Source organism: Drosophila subpulchrella, chromosome 3R (assembly GCF_014743375.2).
Source record: "Drosophila subpulchrella strain 33 F10 #4 breed RU33 chromosome 3R, RU_Dsub_v1.1 Primary Assembly, whole genome shotgun sequence".
Taxonomy (NCBI): domain Eukaryota; kingdom Metazoa; phylum Arthropoda; class Insecta; order Diptera; family Drosophilidae; genus Drosophila; species Drosophila subpulchrella.
In genome coordinates, this window is record NC_050609.1 from 9,778,755 (window position 1) to 9,799,832 (window position 21,078).

General features: G+C 39.3%; 1 protein-coding gene across 2 annotated transcripts in view; it reads left to right on the forward strand.

Annotated features, from left to right (window-relative positions):
• Positions 1-21,078, forward strand: part of LOC119548545 — a 33,324-nt gene that overhangs the window by 7,807 nt on the left and 4,439 nt on the right. The window contains exons 2-9 of one of the 2 annotated variants that reach the window (XM_037855844.1): positions 14,822-15,382; positions 18,015-18,131; positions 18,206-18,641; positions 19,343-19,591; positions 19,673-19,932; positions 19,998-20,142; positions 20,446-20,595; positions 20,656-20,836. In XM_037855844.1, the coding sequence (XP_037711772.1) occupies positions 14,835-15,382; positions 18,015-18,131; positions 18,206-18,641; positions 19,343-19,591; positions 19,673-19,932; positions 19,998-20,142; positions 20,446-20,595; positions 20,656-20,836 (2,086 nt within the window). In that variant the 5' untranslated portion in view covers positions 14,822-14,834. The remainder of the gene's footprint in view (positions 1-14,821; positions 15,383-18,014; positions 18,132-18,205; positions 18,642-19,342; positions 19,592-19,672; positions 19,933-19,997; positions 20,143-20,445; positions 20,596-20,655; positions 20,837-21,078) is intronic. The other variant, XM_037855852.1, reaches the window with a different exon arrangement.

Below are 21,078 nucleotides of genomic sequence, written 5' to 3' on the forward strand. Positions count from 1 at the left end.
TTTTTAATTTATTAGCCCAAAAATAATCTAAATTTTAAAAGGAACCATCTGTCTTCGTTGGCTCTCATAAATCTTTTAATTATTTTTATTGGAAATATTTCTCTGTTTTGTTCTTCGCTCACTGTTCATTTCAAAGCCATTAACAAATGGCAAGAAGCAGCCAAATTATTATTATTTCTTTATAAAAATAGCTAAAATATGCTTAATTTAGTTGGCTCCAATGTGTGTGTGTGTGTGATGGCGTATCCCACATAATTATTTTTGGTTAAGTAAGGCCAGAATTCAGCCGCGTGGTTGTCAAAACGCCCACCATGACGCCAGTCGGGGAAAAAAGAAGACGAGGGCAGATACAACGTCAGCAGAGGATGAGGAAAAATATTCGGGGGAAGTGGGGGAAACGAGACGAAATGGAAGCCAAGAAATTAAGGCTGTATTTTCCTTATTTAATAAAGTAAATTTATGTTTTAGTACAATTGTTTTTGGCCCGCATTATTGCTGTCTTTTGCGGCCATCACTCCTACACTATGAGAAAATCCCAGGGCTTTCGGCTGGGCCGCAAATGCCCGGCACTGCGGTCCATAAAACCGCCCAAAAGCGCAAACCAAATTAGTTCATTTATATGTATGGAATATCTCGGCCTGGAATCACCCCAAGTTGGTCAACTTTTATGGCATTGCGGCAATATACGATTATTATAATTTTTTTTTTTTCTGGGGTGGCCAAAAGGGTCAAGGCACTTGAAGGGGTTTTTGGGAGGTGGGTTTGGGTGGTGGTATCAGTCTTTGGTGTTCAAGTGTTCGATACGAGATAGAAATTCAGATAGAAGGTTGAGTTGCTTGAGATATGTACTTGTAAGAAGGATACATTTTCAAGTTTATAGGAAACGTTTTGATTTATTTGCTTGATTGTCTGAGTGCAAGATTATTCTTAGATATATTTGACTTGTTTATACAGTTTTCCTTGAACGGAATCTTACTTTGACATAAATATTATTTATTTATATATTTAATAACAAACTTATCTAAAACTGTATTAACTGATTTTATAGTTTACCATTTAAAAATCCTATAGATTTTAAATTGAACAGATTTATTATTATTTATTTGAATTTTATGTTCGAACTACATCAATCACTATGTCTTTAGCTTTATGTTTTTTCTGTGTGCTCTTTAAAGACTTACGAGCTCCTTTCATGAACTATTGGGACATAAAATATAATGTCAAATGTCACTGAATCGCCCTTCCTCCCTTTAGCATTTTGGCCATTGCGGGCCGAGTAATGACCTGGGCCAACACAAAAGATTGGAGTTTATTGCGCGCCTGGACAAATGTTGATAAGGGCCAAACTGTGACCGTCGCGCAACTCTCAGATTTTCCCAACCTCACTCCCCCAAAGCGACGAGCACTCCCCAAACAGAATCAAGCAATAAAAGACGAGTTCAAACATTGATTTTTTATGACTCTTCGGGGTTTTGGGACTCGAGTTGCGACTTTCCGTTACAACTGAACAGAATTTCACCTTAATTTCGTCTTGAACTTGTTTCTCCTCAATTTACTTCACTTGTAGTTCCTGTTGTTGGTTCTCTTGCTGTAGGTTTTTGTTATTTATTTGCCCAGCACTAAATGGAATTCAGTTGAAATCGGCTTTATCTTGATATCTTGCTTTTGGGTACCTTCAGCTCTTCTTGTTTGCTTGTCAAGATCTCATTTTTTCTTCCGAACGAAGACCTATGTGCTATATGCTATATGTGTAAGAACCGTCAGTCAGTCACTCATTCACTCACTTAGTCATTCAGTCAGTTGTAACGTGGTCGTCAACGCAATGCCAACGCCTCTTCACCAGTGCCCATCCCATCGCCTTTCCCTTTAGTTTCGTCTATTTGCGGGTCTAAGGGCCTTCTGGGGTCTTCAACTTGCCTCGTTTTCGTTTTCGTAGGCAAGTGATCTCTTTTTTGCTCGTACTTCCTATGATTTCCAATGTGAAGATGGGTGTATCTCCCATGTAGTAAGAGATCTTGACGGATTATGAAAGGAGATCATTGAATTTTAATGATAGACACGTTTTAATGGGTGCCATAAAAGGTAATTACAAACGAAAGGCCATATAAATGGACCCATAAAAACGAATGTTTTAATTATTGTGTAACGTAGAACATTTTCTTAAGGAATAAATATATAATATTATAATATATTGAATTTTCCAAAAGATCATTTATCCCGCATAGCAACAGGTCGCTGTTGCATTTTCATTGAGTTCTTTCAGTCATCTCCATAAAAAAGTAGATGCTAATCTGAAAGTTCCAAGAACTCATCGTTAAGCCCTTTCCAACATAAACTGATTTTGTTTGCATTACCAAAAGCAAGAATCTTTGTCTGAAATCGGATATCTTTGGGACACTGTTGGGCTCTTTTGTTTTGTGACAACTTTATTGAAATCAAACAAATCAAATTTGGGCTCTGACTTTCCTGATGGCTTTCTTGGCAGCATAAACACGATGCCGGGCATACATTAATGCACATTTGACTTTGTGTCCCATGTCGTTGCTAGTGTCTTCTTTCTTCCGAACGATGTAATATAAATTATTTTTTTTGTTATGACCAGACATGCTGAGAGAACGGATTTCCAAATGGATTGGCACGTGCTGTGGCCAGATGTTGCCCTAGCCCAGAAATACGTAGAGCTTAGGCGCTCGAGAGCTCTGAGAAACAAAAAACGGGAGAGTAACGAAAACATCGCATGGAATAAAATGTGTAATAAAATAGAAATAATATTTATAGCTGAGACGTCGATATGTCTAAAAATAAAGAAACGCAGCCAGCCCAGAGCAACCTCAACTCGTTTTGCCCCCCCTTGAAAACCTCCTGCCATGTTTTTTAGCCATGTGCCCGAGCTCCCATTCATGGAGGCAAGGCACCGTGACCTGCCTCAGTCCCCCGTTTGCCCCCGCCCATGTCCCCATGTTTACAAAACCCCCTTCGATGTAGACAAATCCACTTGGCAGAGCAGAACAGACCCCATGACAAAAAAAAATAAAATGAAAAAAATAGGGGAAGTTGGGTGGACATTGATTTAAATCGATATTTTGCGGTTGAGCTCATTTGGCGTAAAATAAACTTGGCCCAAGTCAATAATCCCTTTGTTCACCCACTCTCTGCGGCATTTGGAAACGTATCCACCTCTGCACTAATTTCCCCATCTTCGGCTTTTCACTTCACACTTGTTAACAAATTTTTCATGTAAACAATGGGGGGATCAGTGGTATAGAATGGAATGGAATTGCTCGCTTGGCCCGTATCATTGTTTATTGATTGCATGATTTGGTTTCCTCATTCTTGCCTTCAGAGGTGGATTCACTGTGGGAAAAAGATAATATTCAGTTCCAGAAGTTTACATCATAGAACTGGACTAGAGGTTCATTTGAATTCAAATTCAAATAGTTAAATGTGGAAATTTGTTTACTAAAATGTTCAATATTTGCTTTATAAGGGAGTTTCATAATATTATATGAATGAAGTGCTAAATTATGAATTCATTTTTTAGTGCTAAAAATGTTCCAATCCTATACACCTGATTGGATGATTTATGGAAGATTCATTCTATATCACCTGATAGGATATTTTTAATGAAAGTTTCCTAATATTATAAAAATTAATTTCTCAGTGGTAAGGATGTCCCAATTATTATCTCCTGATTGGATGTTTAAAAAGGAGATTCCTAATATTAGATGAAATAATTTCTCAATGCTTATGATTCCTCTTTCCCTATCACCTAAGGACATATTTTTAAAGAAAGTTTCCCAATGTTATATGAACTCATTTCTCAGTGGTAAGAATGTCCCATTCCTTATCACCTGATTGGTATTTTTAAAAGAAAGCTTTCTAGCATTATATGAATTAAGTTCTCAGTGCTATGGATTTTCCATTCTTTATCACCTGATTGGATTTTTTATCCCCCCACAAAACGTGACATTTCAAGCCAAACTCAAACGGCTCCCCATCCATTCATTCGCTCACTTGATCAGGCTGTCATTCAATCAGTTTAATGGCGCTCTCTGTTTTGTTATCTGACGTTTCCTTGCTTCCTTTTCCCGCTTTTTTCCAACCGGAAGTTGTAATTAATGCGCGCCTCGGGGGCGTTTTCTGTTTCCGTGTCCCTGCCAGCAAAGAAGTCCTGCTACGTGCCCGTGTGTGCGTTTATTTACAGCAAGTGCAGACGGGAAAGGACCTTTGCCTTGTCCCTGTGTGTGTGCCACCTGCATTCGAGTGGCCAAGAAAGCGAAGCAGTGGAGGAAATTAGAGGGGTCGTTCAGGTCGGCTCGGAGTCACCGGAGCCAAGGAGAACGCCTAATGAATCCATGGGCAGAGCGATGGAATTCCTCGATTGAACACGATTCGAGAATTTTTAATTTGAGCTTTTAAAGCTCCAATCATTCGGTGTCTTTGCAATTAAAAGACCTCAAGTGCTGACATCTGAAGTACTTTTAGATTAATGAAAAACGTCAATCTGACTAAGTTATACACAGCAAAATTTGATTTGATACTAAATTGAAGTGTATATATGTATAACCCCCTCCTTTCTCCATAAAATCTCAAGAAAACCAGTCAATAAAACTACATTAAAAAGGGATCAAAGATCTAAGAAACTCTACGCATCTAATCACTTGGGGTAACTTAATGGCATTTATTCCCTGACGTTATCAATGTGTTTTAAGAACCTATGTAAAGTATTTTAATAAAATGAATACCACATGCATCCATCACAGTGATTTATTCATAGCATTCCTCATAAATTTAAAAGTTATCCAATAATTCTTCATAGAAATGGTTCTGGTCTTAGGGACCCTTAAAACTCATAACGTTTCTTGGGAAATATAAAGGCACTGAAAAACTTCTCAAATTATCTTGCTGTCCATCAGCAAATTCTTTCCCTGTTCAATAAAACATATTCATCATATTTTACTCCCCAACCCCCAAAGTTTCTTATGCTCAATTTTCCAATTATGCTTGACAAAACATGAATTTTGCACATTCCAGTTAATCGCATTTCAAGGAAAATAGAATCAACCTTTCCAGCGCTTGGCGAACTTCCATAGATAAATCCCGAAAGGACATAGACAAACTCCTACTACTTTTGTATGTGTTTGTGGGGAAATATTTGCCAAGTTCTGTCTGCAAAGGAATGCGCCAAGTTTTGCTCAAGAAGTTATGGCAAACTGAAGTTTTTTTTTCTATTTTTTTTTTTTGACGGAGGTTGTCTAACATCTTCCTTATCCAACGTAATTTCGATTCCGGATAAGGCTAAGGTCAAGTGCCTGCTCCGTCGATAGCCCCGAGCCCTTCACTTGCCGCCTGAGTGAATGGGATTTGCTCCGGCTTCGAACTGAACCCATATTGCCCCTCCATGTATGCAATAAATTGCTTTGCCTTGGGCTCACACACGCACACCTGCAACGCCCCCAAAAGTCCTGCCCAGTTTTTCTCTCCCTGCCCTTTTTTCGTTGCGGCTAAACGGCTAATTCGCCAAAACACAGGCGGCAAACAAATTGACTAGGTGGATTTGAGGGGCGAAAGGAGAAGGGCCACCTGAATGGCCATTTGTAAGAAACCGAATCGAAATGACATTTCGGTTTAAGTGAAATGGCCAAAAAGGGAGAAGCCAATTTCAAAGCAGCCGAAGCGCGACCGGAAGTTAGGGCAAATAAAAGCACAGTGAACACTCGGAAAAGGAGTCCTTAAAACCATTTAAAGTATCTTAGGTTCTTAACAGTTATGCTTAAAAACGTATTTAAAAGAAAATGTTATTATAAATGTTATAATAATAATAATCTCAATCCTGCAAACATTTTAAAAATCTATAACATTTGTGGTACTCCTTTATAATAATTAATAAAAATCTATAACATTTTTTGTACTCCTTTATAATAACTAATATTTTAAAAGAAAATGTACTTATAAAGGCAATGAGTTTTTAATGTTCACTAAAATAATTGTTTTCCTTTTTTTATAAATATAATATATACATAATATTTAAACAAACCAGAGACCACTGTAGCCACAGAAAAGGCCGATGGAAAAGCAGAAGAGTCCTAGGAAAATTCAGGGAAAATTTCAGTAGTCACTGGATAGAGGGACTGAGACGAAAGATAGAGCAAAAGGCAGAAGTCGGAACACAGCCAGAGGCAAAAAACAAATGGCTAACAATTGACTTGGCCAATAAAGCATAAAGCCGTTAAATTCGAAAATCAATAACTCCCCGGCCGAACGTTTCCGCCAATTGTGTCCTACATCCGGTTTCCATTTCTCTCCCTGTGTGGGTGTGAGTGTGTTTGTGTGTCTATGTGATTGAGAGTGTGGGTGTGTGTGTGTGGCAAGTGAAGGACGACAAATTGCCAAACGCGCCACGAACATTAAGCAATTTTGCAATTTGTTACCATTATTTTAAGCTGCCCCAGTGCCTGTGCCTCGAAATCACCTCCCCCAATCTTCCGAGAATCTTCCCTTCATAATTGTGTCAAGGAGGTTCATTCGCAGTCATTAGCGATGGAGGGCGTGTGCTTGTTAAGTCGTCCCACCTACTTTCTCGCCAGCACTCACTCATCATCATCAGCGTGGGATGGCCTTGCCACCGGGTCACCCCCACCCACCCACTAAGCCCCAACCCGTGCCCTGTCATGTGTCATGTGAAACAGCTGTTAATGATACAAGTGTCTAAGCTATTTCGTAAAAATTTACATTCCGCTCACTGAATTCTCCAACTGCCTAGTGTCTAATGCCTAATGCCTAATGTCGAATGCCTCCTCCGAAGGCCATTTGTCCTAAATGATTACAAGATGTTTTTGGATGGGGAAACATAATCCCTGGCTTGCCTCCGTCGTCGATTGGGCAACAGACCGAGAAATCGAGTCGTGGATCAACTGACGCTTAAGTGGGTAATTGAAAAACATTTGGATGACAAAAACAAATTGGTTTTCTGGTCATTATTCAAAAGTATCCAATTTATTCGATTTATTAATAACAATAACTAGGCATCGTCTTTAGATAACAATTTGATATCAAAGCAATGCCATACAACTGTAAAAAACTTTGTATTCTTTAGTATCGGGATGAATATGCAAAAATAAGTCATCCGTTTATTTAAACATTTGAATTTGCTGATGCGAAAAATGCTCTTCATTGGCATTATATATATTCTGAAAATTTCAGTTTATCCCGTTCTTGGCGTTGATAGTATATAAAAACGCCACTGACTGTTTCAGTCAATTGAATTCAGGTTTTCATAAATACAAATGCTAAAACTCAATTTGCATGGCCATCGTCGCTTTGTACTGGCCTATAAATATTATGAATTTATTTATTTTCCATTTCACCTTTTTAGCATTCAATTAGCAACATAATAATTGGCTTCGTAAATCAAAAGTTGCGCAGCGAACAAGCATTATCCTTCATTAGCATAAAATAAATGGATAGAATTTAACAAATTCTAAAGCTTCTGATGGCAAATAATTAATGGAAATCCAGCAAGCCATATGCGCAATATTTTTAATCCACTTTAATTAAAATTAAAGTCGTCGGTATTAAGTGGGGATTTCAATATCCCACATGCAATGCCGCTTTATCGGCAAAGTTTAGCAAGTGGAAAATGTTGGAGCACTCTTTGCGCAAATTTTCGACAGCCACAAGAGTTGACGACATTTGCCTAACCAGATGCTGCCCATCAACCAAGACAATCTCCGGGCCAATTTGATAATCCCCCAGCAGGGCAGCAACAACATCCGGGCTGTTAACACATTCGAGCCATCTACACTCCCAACCCCATCTACATCCCCATCCCCATCCCTCCCCCAAAAGCCACAAAAGCCTGCTTGCGTCAAGCGGAAAACTACGAAGCTGAGACATCGCTTCAATAATCCTAGACTTCATAGAGCTGGCTGCCTGTTTCGTGACTGCTGCTCAATGGCATTGGAAAATGCTGAGGGTTACACTGAAACAAAATGCTGACCAGGATCAGATGGGAATATTATTTGTGAATGGTATACATTTATTTGAAAACCTAAAGTGGGTCTGTTTCCAAAGACAGATCAGTTCCAGACTAATAATAACTGAAATAGACCTTAATATGAAACATTCTTCAATAAAAAAGCGAATAAGCCTTTTGGTGATAAAAACCACCATTAAAAGCTTTATTTAATTTGTAGATTTTAATATAACTTAGATATATTCGATTTAAATTTCATTTTTAATAAAGTATTTTCAGATTTGGTATCTTTAAAAAAATGTTGGTACCTTTGAATAACAAGTTCTTTAAAAAGTTATCATTAAATTAATTATTAAAACAAAACAAAAAACAGATAGCGGCGATAATATAAATCACGTTTGAGTGCTTTATCATAATTTAAAGATTTTATATAACTTTGAAATATATACGATTGAAATATCATTTGTAGTCATTTCTGATTAGGAAAAATAGACCATAAAATAATTATTGGCATAGATGACATAAATCACGATTTAATGCTACATCTTAATAACCAGATATTTATATAACATGCAAATATTTTTCAGAATACACTTTGATTAGTATGCACTTTCTGATTAGTTATTTTATTGGTATTTATATTGATATTATGAATGGTTTCTAATCGTTTTCACTGTAGACACGTGCTGTTGCTGAAAACAAACGGGATCCACATGCCTGTGCAGAGTGTGAGTGTGGCAATAAGTGAATGAATAAGTGAGTTCCCCGGATTCGGGGGCGGTGAGGAGCAGGAGGAGAGGTCACGGCACTGCCTGATGAATATGTTGAAATCAATCAGGTTAGCCAAAAAGCAAGGCACGTTACCAGTACCAGTACCGTACCACTTCCCTCACCCCGTCACTTTCTTTCTTTCCCCGCTTGCCTCACGATTGGCTCATGATATGTGACTTGGGTACGTGAAAATTGCATTTCATTTTCTCTCTCTCCCTCTTGAAAGGGAAGACTTCATGTCACGTTATGTCAGGCGTTACGACGGGGGATACTTTCAGGTGTACGAGCTCTGTGTGTCGTCATCTTCCGTTGAGCTGTTGCATTTGACATTTCAGTGTTGTATTTATTAAAAATGGAGAGGGAACGAAGAAAAGAGAAATGTCGGACCTGCCCGCCAGGCACTTAATAAACTCTCTCGTTTTCCTTATAACGAATTCCCTTTCTTCTCGTGAACTTGTTAAAAACTCATTATTTGGCCGTCGTAAGTCAGTTATTTTTCTTTTGGTTGCTGTATGTGGTGTGTGCTGTTCGGTATATCAATTAAAAGTTTCGCCTTAAGTTGTAATCAACCGGGTGGGCTTGTATCGTACTATCCGAAAAATGTGTCTGTAATGTATTTGTGTTTGTGTTGCCTGCTTTTGGGCGTGCCCAAGTGATTCTGCTAATGAGACGCTTGGCTAAAAGGAATCTTCTGTTACATTGTTTTCGCCTTGTTTCCCGATTCATCTGATGTTCGGGGCCTTTGTTGCGATATCTCTGCCCAATGTGTGAAATTAGTCAGTTAATGACGGTACGAATTAGTTGGATTAAATGCTGCCCCTAAGTGATGTAGTTCGTTTCCATTTGACTGAGCAACTTTAATTGTTTGAAAGAGCTTGGGAAGGAAAATATTTGCTTTAGGTCGAATAGTGTAAATGGTGTTGCATGTTCCTAGAAATTGGAATTAAATTTGCTAAGGCGTTGGTTTAAGCCTAATGTAATCAATTTGCAAATGTTTATTTTCACAAAGGGGATAATGAAGATAATGATGACTGCAAAGTTTACTTTAAGGTATTGCTATCTTAAATATATATGATTTTAAGTTGACTTAGTTAAGGTTCTTAGATAGTCATTCATAGTTGTAATCTATGGCAAATAGTTGCAATTCTTTAATATAAAACCACTAGTTCATCGAATTATGTGATGGTAGCTTTTAAAAATGATATATTTTCAAGTTAACTTAGTTGAGGTTTTTAGATAATCTGTCAAAGCTGGAACCCATGGGAAATAGTTGTAATTTTCTAATTCTAAACCTCTAATTCCTATGCAATCTCACGTAGAAGATCAGCAAAGTTTGCATGCGTTGCTTGGTTGGATTTTTCCTGAAAACTATCTAGATTTTCGCGCTTTATCAGCACCACGTTTCCATGGCAGAGGTTGCTATGGGTTGCCAAGTTTTATGAATGGATGTTATCGGTGGCTGTCTGAAGCGAAAGCGTTTCCATGAATGTACATAGTACCTCTACACCCCCACACAGTGGCGAAAAAAAATGAAATAAAACAAATTGATATACCGCTGTTGCTTTTCTTTCATTTCATTTTGTCGTGTGTGCGTGACATTTCGAGAATCACGTTCAACCACAACCGACGGCAGCGATATCCCGATATATCGATGGTTGGGTAGTTACGGGTGCCGTGTCTATATGGATATGGATATGGCCACGCACACATTCGCAGTGGCACGAGTATTTATAACGATCTAACTAAATGGCTGGCACATGGCGATTCCTACGGGGTGTTAAAGCTGATGTTTTGTTTAGGGTTCGGCTTTAATTTTATCGATTCGCGGTTTCCAAACTTTATTCACGTTTTAGATGTTAAAATCTAAATAGATTACGAACTGTGTGTTTAAAAATGGAACCTTGTTTCTAAAGAATATAAGAAATTTAAAATTTTAACGACTTTTGTATAAGTAAAATGGAAATTGACCATGAAATACCTATTTAAATCATATTATTTAACAAAACTATTACTTTATAATTAGCTGTACTTACTTATAAGCCTCCATTGTACGTGTACTTATTTTTTTTAATATGCACAGGCCCATTTATTATACTCTTACTTGTGTTAAATATAATTGAAATGAGCGACAGCGTCTGAAAAATAAATAACGTCAAGCAATTTAATTCCATTGTGCCGCCGTAATTTCTTTTCAATTAACAATAGCGAAACGGAGCAAAATTGGTAAAAGCAAGAGTAGCAAAATGGGCGAGGGGCAGGTGGAAAAACTGGGCTGCTGTAAGAGCCACAAATTGCTGGAGTCTTTAATACAAACAACAAATGCATTCACAAACTGTGTTTAATTTCTCTCACAAAGGAGAATTTCCTCCTTCGCAGGGGTGGGGATGCCAGGGTGGCAGACGCGGGGGAAATTGCAATAACAATCCACCTTTCATTTGAGCCCTCGGAACTGGGACAATTTGCAGAGCTTAACTTTGTTTTTCAGCGTTTGTTTGTTATTATTTTTTTTTTGCTTGTTACTGTTGGTCAACATTTTCATTCTTGATGCCGCTCTTTTTGTTATCGCCCATCATCAGACTTCTGCTGTCTTTTCATTTATTTCCTTTCAATGCTTCGCACAATTTCCGCACTGTCATTTTACAATTGTCCGTGGCACGGACACTTGCTGACAAAATAATAGCAATCAAGATGTTATCCGCAGTTTTATGCAATTATTTGTGAGAATTACAAGTTTAAGTGGACTTTCGGAAGGTTTTCATATCTGAAAGTTTATGCAAAACGCTTGTTATTGCTTTGTGTAGTAAAAACGTTTTTCGGTCGGACAAACTTTTGTTGACTGCTTTCATATCTGAAAGTTTTGATAAAACTCTTAGTATTACATTGTGCATTTTATGCTTTGCATTTAGGTTTCATATTTTCCCATAAATTTTCACAAAAATATTTATGAAATATACGAAAATTCCTAATAATTGGAACCGTTTTATATTATAACTCTCGGACAAAGCTTTTTAGAACTGTACATATTATTTTGCCAGCAACTGTATGGGCTATGTGTGGTTTCCATTTACTGATCTCTGCCATTGCCCCGACGTCATCCATCGCACATAGATACTCACACTCACACTCACACCGCCACGTGCATAAACATTTCTCAGCTGCCTTTTCTCTCTGTTGACACAAATCATTCGCTGGAAGTGTCGCTCCCGTTTCCATTGGCCCCTCTTCCTGTCCCGTGATAGCCATACAGCCCACCCCAAACGACCCACCATTCTTTCTTGACAACTTTTGTGTTTGGTCTTGGTGTCCAAATGTATGGGCACCCCGAGCTGGAACCGCTTTCGTATTTCGTATTTCGTATCGGTTACACTTGGATTGGATGTGAAAAGCTTCAGACGACAGCGAAAATGTTTGCACAGTTAAGAGTTCTGAACAGGGTAACTGAAATTCTTTTCCATTTTTGAGGGCACTTCGGAGGGGCGAAGAGAATATGTGATCTTTTTAGATTGCTTTTAAAAATTTACAAATTTAAAGGGTACTTAAATAGTATTAAAGATACCCAAATCCCATAAAATTATACACAAATATTTAATTTGGAGCGAAATATTTCCGCAAATATCCTTTTCGGCAGCCCGTTCAACCACTTGGCAAGTTCCTGTCTCGAGTCAAATCAACATTCCATAGTCGAGCATTCCTAACCCAGAAAAAGAAAAACGAGAGATGGCCAACACGAAAAAAAAAACACGAATGAACAACTTTATGAACATTTTTGCACTTGTCTATTTGGTCCACTCCCAAACAAAGAAAATATGTAATTCAAAACATTGTTCAAGTGTTCCAGTTTTTAGTGTTCGAGTGTGTGTCGGTGAAGTTGTTTATAAAACTTTTGCACCACAGAGGAAGAATGGAGGAGAGCACACATGGGAAGACGCAGAAGGAACTTGACCAAGTCGCTAGCCGGTTGCCGTTGTTAGCCAAGCCGTTACTCGCCTGGCTTTTGCCACTGTGCAAAAATTGTTAATAGTCAGACATTTTTGAATATATTTCGATATTTGAATATATTACAATAAATTAATTTCCAAAAAAACAGATCTCGAAACATAGTATATAGAGTAGATAATGTGTATGTTGGTATCGTATATTGAAAAGAACTTGTGCTTATAACAGTATTGGTCCTGTTCTGATTTTAATTTTCGAGAAATTTGGTTAATTTTGATTTGACTTTGAACCCGTTTTGATGCTTTAAGTCAATATCACTATATTATGTATTATAGTTAATTAGTATACGTAAAATAATCGAAAGTTAAATCCGGAAGAAGAATATATTTTTGGTAATGCTTTTTCTCATTCCGTCGTAGGATTGTTAAATATTATTATGGGAAGCATTGTTCTAATTAAAGTTAAATAATATCCTACATTTCACCAGATTGTTCAAATTATCTCTATTAAAATTTGTAAGTTTACAAATATATTATTAGAGATATCTGCCTGATAAGTATAGAAATGTCACTTTACTTTTAGAAGCTTCAAGCTGAAAGTTTCTGTTTATCTGAAAATTTGTTCTATAAATTTAAGATATTCCTCTTTTAGTTACTGTATACAACTGTTCAATATTTCAAAAATAATATCTACATAAAAATCGTTTTCTCTGCTCTGCATCATATACTCCTTTTGTCTCTCCCTGTCATTATCACGGCTGCTCCTTTTCCATTACCATCGTGGACTCAACTCCACTCGCCCAAGCTCGAGTCTCCTCGCCTAATGGATGTCTCTTTGTTTGGCTAGGTTCTGTCGTATCTGGTTTTTTGAAGTCGCATCTATCCGTACGCCACTGCACTCTACTCCACTTGGGCTCCCCATCCGTTTCGACCCGTTTCCGCCAGCCGAGCCACCGAGTGAAATTGCGCAAGCAAACAAACACATCCATTCTGCCCCCCTCCCCGTTGTTGGCGGCTTGTTGTTTGGACCCAGACCCACCCAACTAGCCGCACTATCGGCCATTGGCACTCACCCACACCCACATCTACACCCACACGAGTGTGGCAGACGTATCTATGTTTTATCCCTGCACTTTTCCTGCTCTTCCGGTGCGGAATAAATTTTAAAAAATCTTTTTGCCAGCCATTTACTGAACCATGTCAAAGCCAAAAGCCGAAATGCTGTCTGTTGGTGGCGTTGAAATCTAAACATTATGCAAATGCTCTTTGATATTATTGAAGAGCTTGGACAGTGTAAACAATGTGGGCGGGATTGATCAATTCTGTGGCAATGCCTGAGTGGATTTGTCCAAAACGATTGGGTTGAAATTGGTCGAAACTTCTTTGAAATATTTGGAGATGAATGTTAATTAAACTAATATTAAGTCTATAAATAACACTGCATTTAACAACAAATATTAAAATCAATCAATTACTGAAAATATATTGTATTTTCTACAAATCTTCTATTATAACATTTGGTTTAAAGGAAATATTTCTTCCGTTAAAGTAGGTTATTGCTCCTCTTAGATTAAAATCGTTTTCCTGAAAATGCGATCCATTTTCCATTTCCCTATCGCTTTGATCCTTCAGCCAAGAGCTCCATTCCCCAAACCATGCCAACTATTTGATCCCATTTCGGAACCAGTTCCTCAGCCATGGCCAATCCGATTGCCAAATAAAGGAGGAAAACATATGCAAAAAAAAAAGAGAGAACGAAACCAAACAGTAAAAGCAAATCGCAAAATTGTGTCATAACATTAAAACAAGTTGGCCTAAAACCTGAACCTATCCCACCAATGCCCATGATCGCCATGACGATGAAGACGATGATGACCATGGTAATGGGGATATCTGTTATGGGGGACCTGTTTTTTGTCCAGACTCGAGCAGAAATGGCAATGCCAATGGTCTGTCTTCAGACTGTTAGCTGGATGTTGAATTATGGAGGAGCCTGTTTGCGGACAAAGTGGGTCGTCTTGGTCTTCGTCTTGGTCTTGGTCATGGAATGGAATGGAATGTGATTTGTGGCCCCAACAATGTGTGAAAATGGCCCGACGACAACTTGACTTATATCCCCTTTCGCCTCTTCTCCTTGCAGCGAATGTGTTTCAATGATGTTACTGCCTTCGGGGCGTTCGAATAGTGATGTCTATCCGCTACAAAATGCCGCCAACACAACAGCAACATCGACTGGAGGAGGAGGAGGAGTAGCAACTGGAGGAGCAGGAGGAGGACCAGGAGGAGGACCCTCAACCAAGCCCAAGCCCTTGCTGCTGACACGAACATCATCGCCTCAATTGACAACGCAGCCGACAACAAATGGCTCCGTTGTCCATGCCACGCCCATCCGCTCCAACGGATGTCCGCAGCCCCAATCCTCCTTCTCATCCTCCTCCGGAATCCCGGCGACATTGGCCACAACAATAGCAACCCCATCTGCTGCCACCGGAGTGGAGTCGATAGCCACGGAACTTGGAATTGGAAATGGCACTAACTGCGGCAGCGGCACCGGGATCTATGGGCCACTTCAGGGTCAAAGTCATGGGGGTGTCATCGAAAATTGGCCAGAAATTGATGGACACTTGGAGGCCATTCAGGAAAAGCTCAAGCCCGGCTGGAGCGTCCATGTGGGCAAGGAGGGCAGGCTCTACTACTGCAAGTGAGTGTTCTCTAGAACTTAAAAGAAATAATTAAATAAATAATATTTACAATATTTTTTAAGTGAGTTGATAGGCTCGGATAATCTGGTTCTTAGTTATTTTTCTCAGTATTTCAGTATCAACCAATGTGTAAGATTTTTTAGATTAAAGTATATGAAACTACTGTTTTATAAGGGCCTTTAAAGAAATTAAAATTAAAATGCTTAGTATTACAACTTAACTGTTTAGGAAATGGTATAGATCATTTTCTGAAAGACAGCTCCATGCTTTAATAGATTTTATTTTATATTTAACCATGACTTTTTAAAATAAGTCCTGTATGTTACTAAAAAACCATGAAAGCGTCTGAAAGCCCTAACTATTCTCAACTTATGGGTCTGACTAATAAAATTCCCATCACTTTTTAAATAACTGCTGCACAAAACAGATTTATTTTCATTGCCAATTAGGAATCCTTTCAGAACTTTTGTGAAATGCTAAATGATTTATGGTCTCTGCCAATTAGTTATCCTCTAAGGCTGCAAAAGTCAAGCCCCTTTGCCATTTTGGAAAATGTTATAAAATGGGAAATTCTTAGAATATAAATTTCTTCTTAGGTTTAAGAGCTTACTTTTTAATGCCTCAACTTAGAAATAACTATTTTCAACATTTACTGTAGCAACATTTATTATTTGTGGCAAACTTTGGTTGGAGGTTTTTCAAAAACCACTTTAATAACCCCGCTCGCCACGCACAAAGGGAATATTCAACAAAGCTGAAAGTCGGGCATTTATTTAGCCATTAGCATGGCCAAAGTTTTAGCATTTCTATGCTTGGCCCACTGACGGACTGGCAGACTAAAGGACCCACAGACTTATAGACCGAGAGAGATGGAGGGACTTTGGTCCTGGCCCGGTTAGATGGCTCGGATGTGGCCGAGGACGCTGAATGGGCGACTGAATGCTGGACTCTCTGCTGCACATAAATTGATTATGCACAAAATTCTATTAAATAATTTTACACTTTGTTGCACATCAAACTGAAAGCGCACAAAATGCCATAACAGGGAGGTGGACGGAAAGGGGGGCTCTGTGGATGTGGGACTGCCACTGGGGCGATAGACTGAATGAGTGAACAGCGCTGTTTGGGTTCCATACCCATGCCATCCACCCGATCCCAAACCCATCCTCTTCTCCCCGAGAGTGTGCAAAAGTGCAAAACTAATTATCACAATTGTGTGCAGTCAGGAAATGAAGAAAGACAGCAACGGAAGCCACCAAGGTGGCTGATGTGGGTTGCAATTGGATTTGGCTGGGGTTTCGCTCTGGGGTTCGGGATCTGGCTTGGATTCCACAGTCGAGCTTCTATAATATCCGCGGTTCTATAATCTCTAAATTATTTTGAGTTGTTTGGGCACAACTTCTTCTTAGTCAATCTCCAAACTTATATCCTTATTAATTTTGTGAACCAAAAATGTGTTACTCTAAGAAACCTATCCTATTATAAAAAGGTAATTGAGGGAAATCTTAGACATTTTCCCATTAGCATATAATTCACTCCTAAATCAACAATTTTGTGTTTATAAGAAACTTATAAATAGACAAGTGAGGAATATATTGTTCATATGTATTCCCAGGAGTAGTATTTCATTAATTTCAAACCATTAACTTGTGTGTACTACAATGAAATTGCACTGCACAATTTGATATCCTAAAACATATAATAATTTAGATTTACTCGAGTAAGTAGCTTCATTCTGTATTAAAAAGCAAAATAGGAGGACTGGCATCGACGGTTACCGTTGCTATTATTACTTTGATTGAAATCAATATTAACTGACTTGCGGGTTCATTCAATAAAAGTTCAACTGTAGTTGGATCTGAATGGGGTGTGGATTGGGACTGGGTTTAGTGTTTAGTTCTGCGGCCCCGATTATGGGTTGCTGTTTATTGCAAAGTCGAGCAAATAACCCAATTAGCTCTGATTAATGTCAATTGAAATGCATTTCTAGCTCACCCACAGGGACAAATAGACATTTGCTGGTGTGCTTAGCGTGGATACAAATAGGTTTTCTGAACAAAGTGGAGGTGGGGGCCCAGAGATGACCACAAGTTCAGGGTCAAAGTGGGTGCAAGGGCAAGAGCAAGTGGGCGAGCTGTTGCATGATTTATAAATAGAAAGATGGTTAAATATTAGCACAAGCTAAGTGTAGGATGCAGCCGCAAAACATTTAACAACGAACATAAATCAGTGGCTGTTCAACAGTTGTTCAACTAGACAAAAAATTAAATTGTAAATTTAATGTTGAATGTTTCAACCATAATTTTTAATCTGTCATAAGCTGATAAGATAGCATTCTAAGGACTGAATTTTTGCTGCGATTCGTAATAAATATAAGATACTTTTCCGCTATATTGGATTACAAATAGCAGCTGACAGATGAATGAGCAACCGTAATCATCAACCGTAACATATACTCATTTAAAAGTCAGGACTTACAGAAATTACCATTTTTATATGAATCAGTGTTTAGGAATGTTTGGCAAATAACATGATATTTACAGGATATTGACTTACTTCCACAAATATTTTAGGTATTTCTCGAATGACAGAGTATGTATTAAATGGCTTTTCTTTTTTTTTTTTTTTTAGTCACATGACGCAGTCTGCGGGTTGGCTGCCTGCCGTCGAGGATTGGAGCAAACATGAAGAGCTCTCATATGGCTGGGAGCGTGCCATAGACTCCAAGGGTCGGTCCTACTATATCAAGTGGGTACCCAAAAATATATCCAGTATTAAATGTTATACTGTTGTATTATAAAATATTCTTAAATCCCAACTAGCCACCTCAATAAAACGACCACCTACGAGGCACCCGAATGCATACGCTGGGATGAGCATCCTCCAGAGCCACGACATGTCCAACTTCAGAGGAACGCCAGCCTGGGATTTGGATTCGTGGCCGGTAGTGAGCGTCCCGTAATCGTGAGATTTGTGACAGAGGGCGGTCCGAGTATCGGAAAACTACAGCCGGGCGATCAGATCCTTGCAGTGAACGGGGAGGATGTGAAGGATGCGCCACGGGATCATGTCATCCAGTTGGTGCGAGCCTGTGAGTCGCAGGTCAATCTCTTCGTGTGCCAACCCATGGCGCACTGCGTCCTTCCGGGCCGGAAGTCCACACTTCTTTCCGCCGGAAAGCGAGCCAAGCTGCGATCACGTCCTAGTCGAGTTCGATTCGCCGAGAGTGTCTGCGTTAACGGAGCCCCACTGTTTCCGGTGAGTTTTAGGCTGTAAGAAACTAAGGCAATGGATTTTATCATAGGTTTCCCACATATCATATCACAGAAGTCTGGGGGAAAAGGGTCATTGAAATCTTTACTTGATTGTCTTTTCAAATAACAAGTATTTTTGGAGACGACTGGTGATATACGTATTTCAAAGGAATGAAAATATGTCAGCTATTTTAAAAGATGATCTGCACTCGGTGGAGGTTGATTACGATGAAGTGACCGAATATGGTGTGGTGAACAAAACTAAAAAGTTTGAGTCCAAACCGAAGAAGAAGCCTCCCATTAGCAAGCGCAATTCAGAAAATGTCAACAGAGTCCTGAAGCATAAAGCCATTAAAAGGAAGGAAGCTGAACCACAAAAGAAAGTAGAGAAATTGGGGTCCAGGATCGAGCTATCCACCAACAGCACTCAGCAGGCAGTGAAGCACTTGAGAGCCCTCCAGAACTATGCCATTTCAAATGACAACTTTTCAGCTCTTGATGTTCTAATGCGAGTGGAACATGTCATCCAATATCCTCCAACTGAGAAGGACTTTGAATGTGATTAACATGAAGATAATACATGATAAATAAACAAATCAACAAGATTAATGAATAAATGAATACAAATAAAATAGTCTTCTTACGGATAACCATAATATATTTTATATTTTTTCATTTGTGCTCTTTTATATTTATTTCTATTAGCCCTCGGCCTTCTCCCTCGGCGACATCTGTGTTCCCCCGATGGCCAATGTGCTGAAGGTGTTCCTCGAGAACGGGCAGACCAAGTCCTTCAAGTACGACGCCACTACCACGGTGCAGGATGTGGTCAGCTCGCTGCTGGACAAGCTCTGCCTCTGCTGCGGAGAGCTCTTCAGCCTGGTGCTGGAGCACGTGAAGAGCCTCAAGCGGAACAAGCTCACCCTGCTGGATCCCCAGGAATCGCTGGCCAGGGTGGGGATATAACCTAATAAACAGCTTCTTGAAGTTGAAATCTAATTTATTTTTGAATTTCCGCTGGTTTTTGCCTTGAAGATTGCTGCTCGTCCGGGGGCGCACAAGTTGAGGTGTCTTTTCCGCATCACCTTCGTTCCCATTTCGGCCGCGGAACTGGCACAGCGTGATCTGCATGCCCTGGACTACCTGTACTTGCAGTGCTGCAACGATGTCAACCAGGAGAGATTCGCCCCAGAGTTGCAGCCGGAATTGGCCCTCCGATTGGCCGCCCTGCACATGCACCAGCACGCCCTGGCCAACAACTTTTCGCCTGCCAAGCTCACCGTCAAGTTGGTCGAGTAGGTTCAGCCGAATCCCCAGGATACCATCCTCCTGTATACATAAAATATCTTTCCCCTTTCAGACGCGAGTTCGGGCTGGAGCGCTTTGTCCCAGTCAGCCTGTTCGAGGGCATGAAGCGGAAGGAACTGCGCCGGCTGATTTCACACTTCCTGAAGCTCAACGCCGAGATGACGGGATCCTCCAGCAAGGTCCTTACACAGCTGCAGGTGGGTTGAAGATTATGAAAGGGTTTGAAGTGTTTAAAAATAGAGGGAAAGAGGGAATAAACTTGCATACTACATTTCTTAGAATTTAATCCTTAGTTTACACAGGGTTGGTCTAGCTTATACGGGCTTAAAAAAATATATTAATATTATCATATTATATTATATTATATTATCATAAATAATAATAAAGAGGCAATACTTGCATTTGTGGTAACCCCCAATAAAAGTGATATTTAATTTAATATTCAAAAATTAAAATGGAAATAATCATTGAAAATTATAAAAAACCCTTTTCTTTTCCAGGCCAAACTCCATTATCTAGATATAATCGCTAGCTTACCCAGCTATGGAGCCAAATGTTTCAGCACAAACCAAAGAGAGGGCGTCGAGCGCGTCCTGCTGGTGAGTCCGCGCTTTGGACTGAGCCAGATATCCAGTGCCCGCAATTCGGTGGTGAGTCTATCGGGAATCTCTCCGGAGTGGAATTTTCTATAACTAGCTTCGGTCTCCAAGCAGCCCCAACCTATTTCCGCCATCGAGGACTTCACCCACGTGGTGGTGAATCGCGAGGACGATGTCACCTGCAGCGTATCCATATTCATGCTCGGGGATCGAGCTGTGAAGTTCATCATGGAGGACCGAGATGGCTGCGAATTTAGTCTGGTCCTTGGAGGCTACTATCGACTGCTAACAGGTGAGAAATATAAAAGATTGGGAAAAATTAAAAACGAAAAAGACCTTGTCAATTCGTAAATTTATTTTTTCAAGTGTTCTTGATATCAAGATAAAGAACTCTGGAATTTTCATTTCGAGATGAAGCGATCTTGAAATATAGTTGAAAGTAAAAATGGTTTTCAAAAAGAGTGAAAAGTAGTCTCTAGTAGAAGCAATCTTGAAAGGAAGAAGAAAGAAGTCCAACATTTTTGTAGTTTTTCA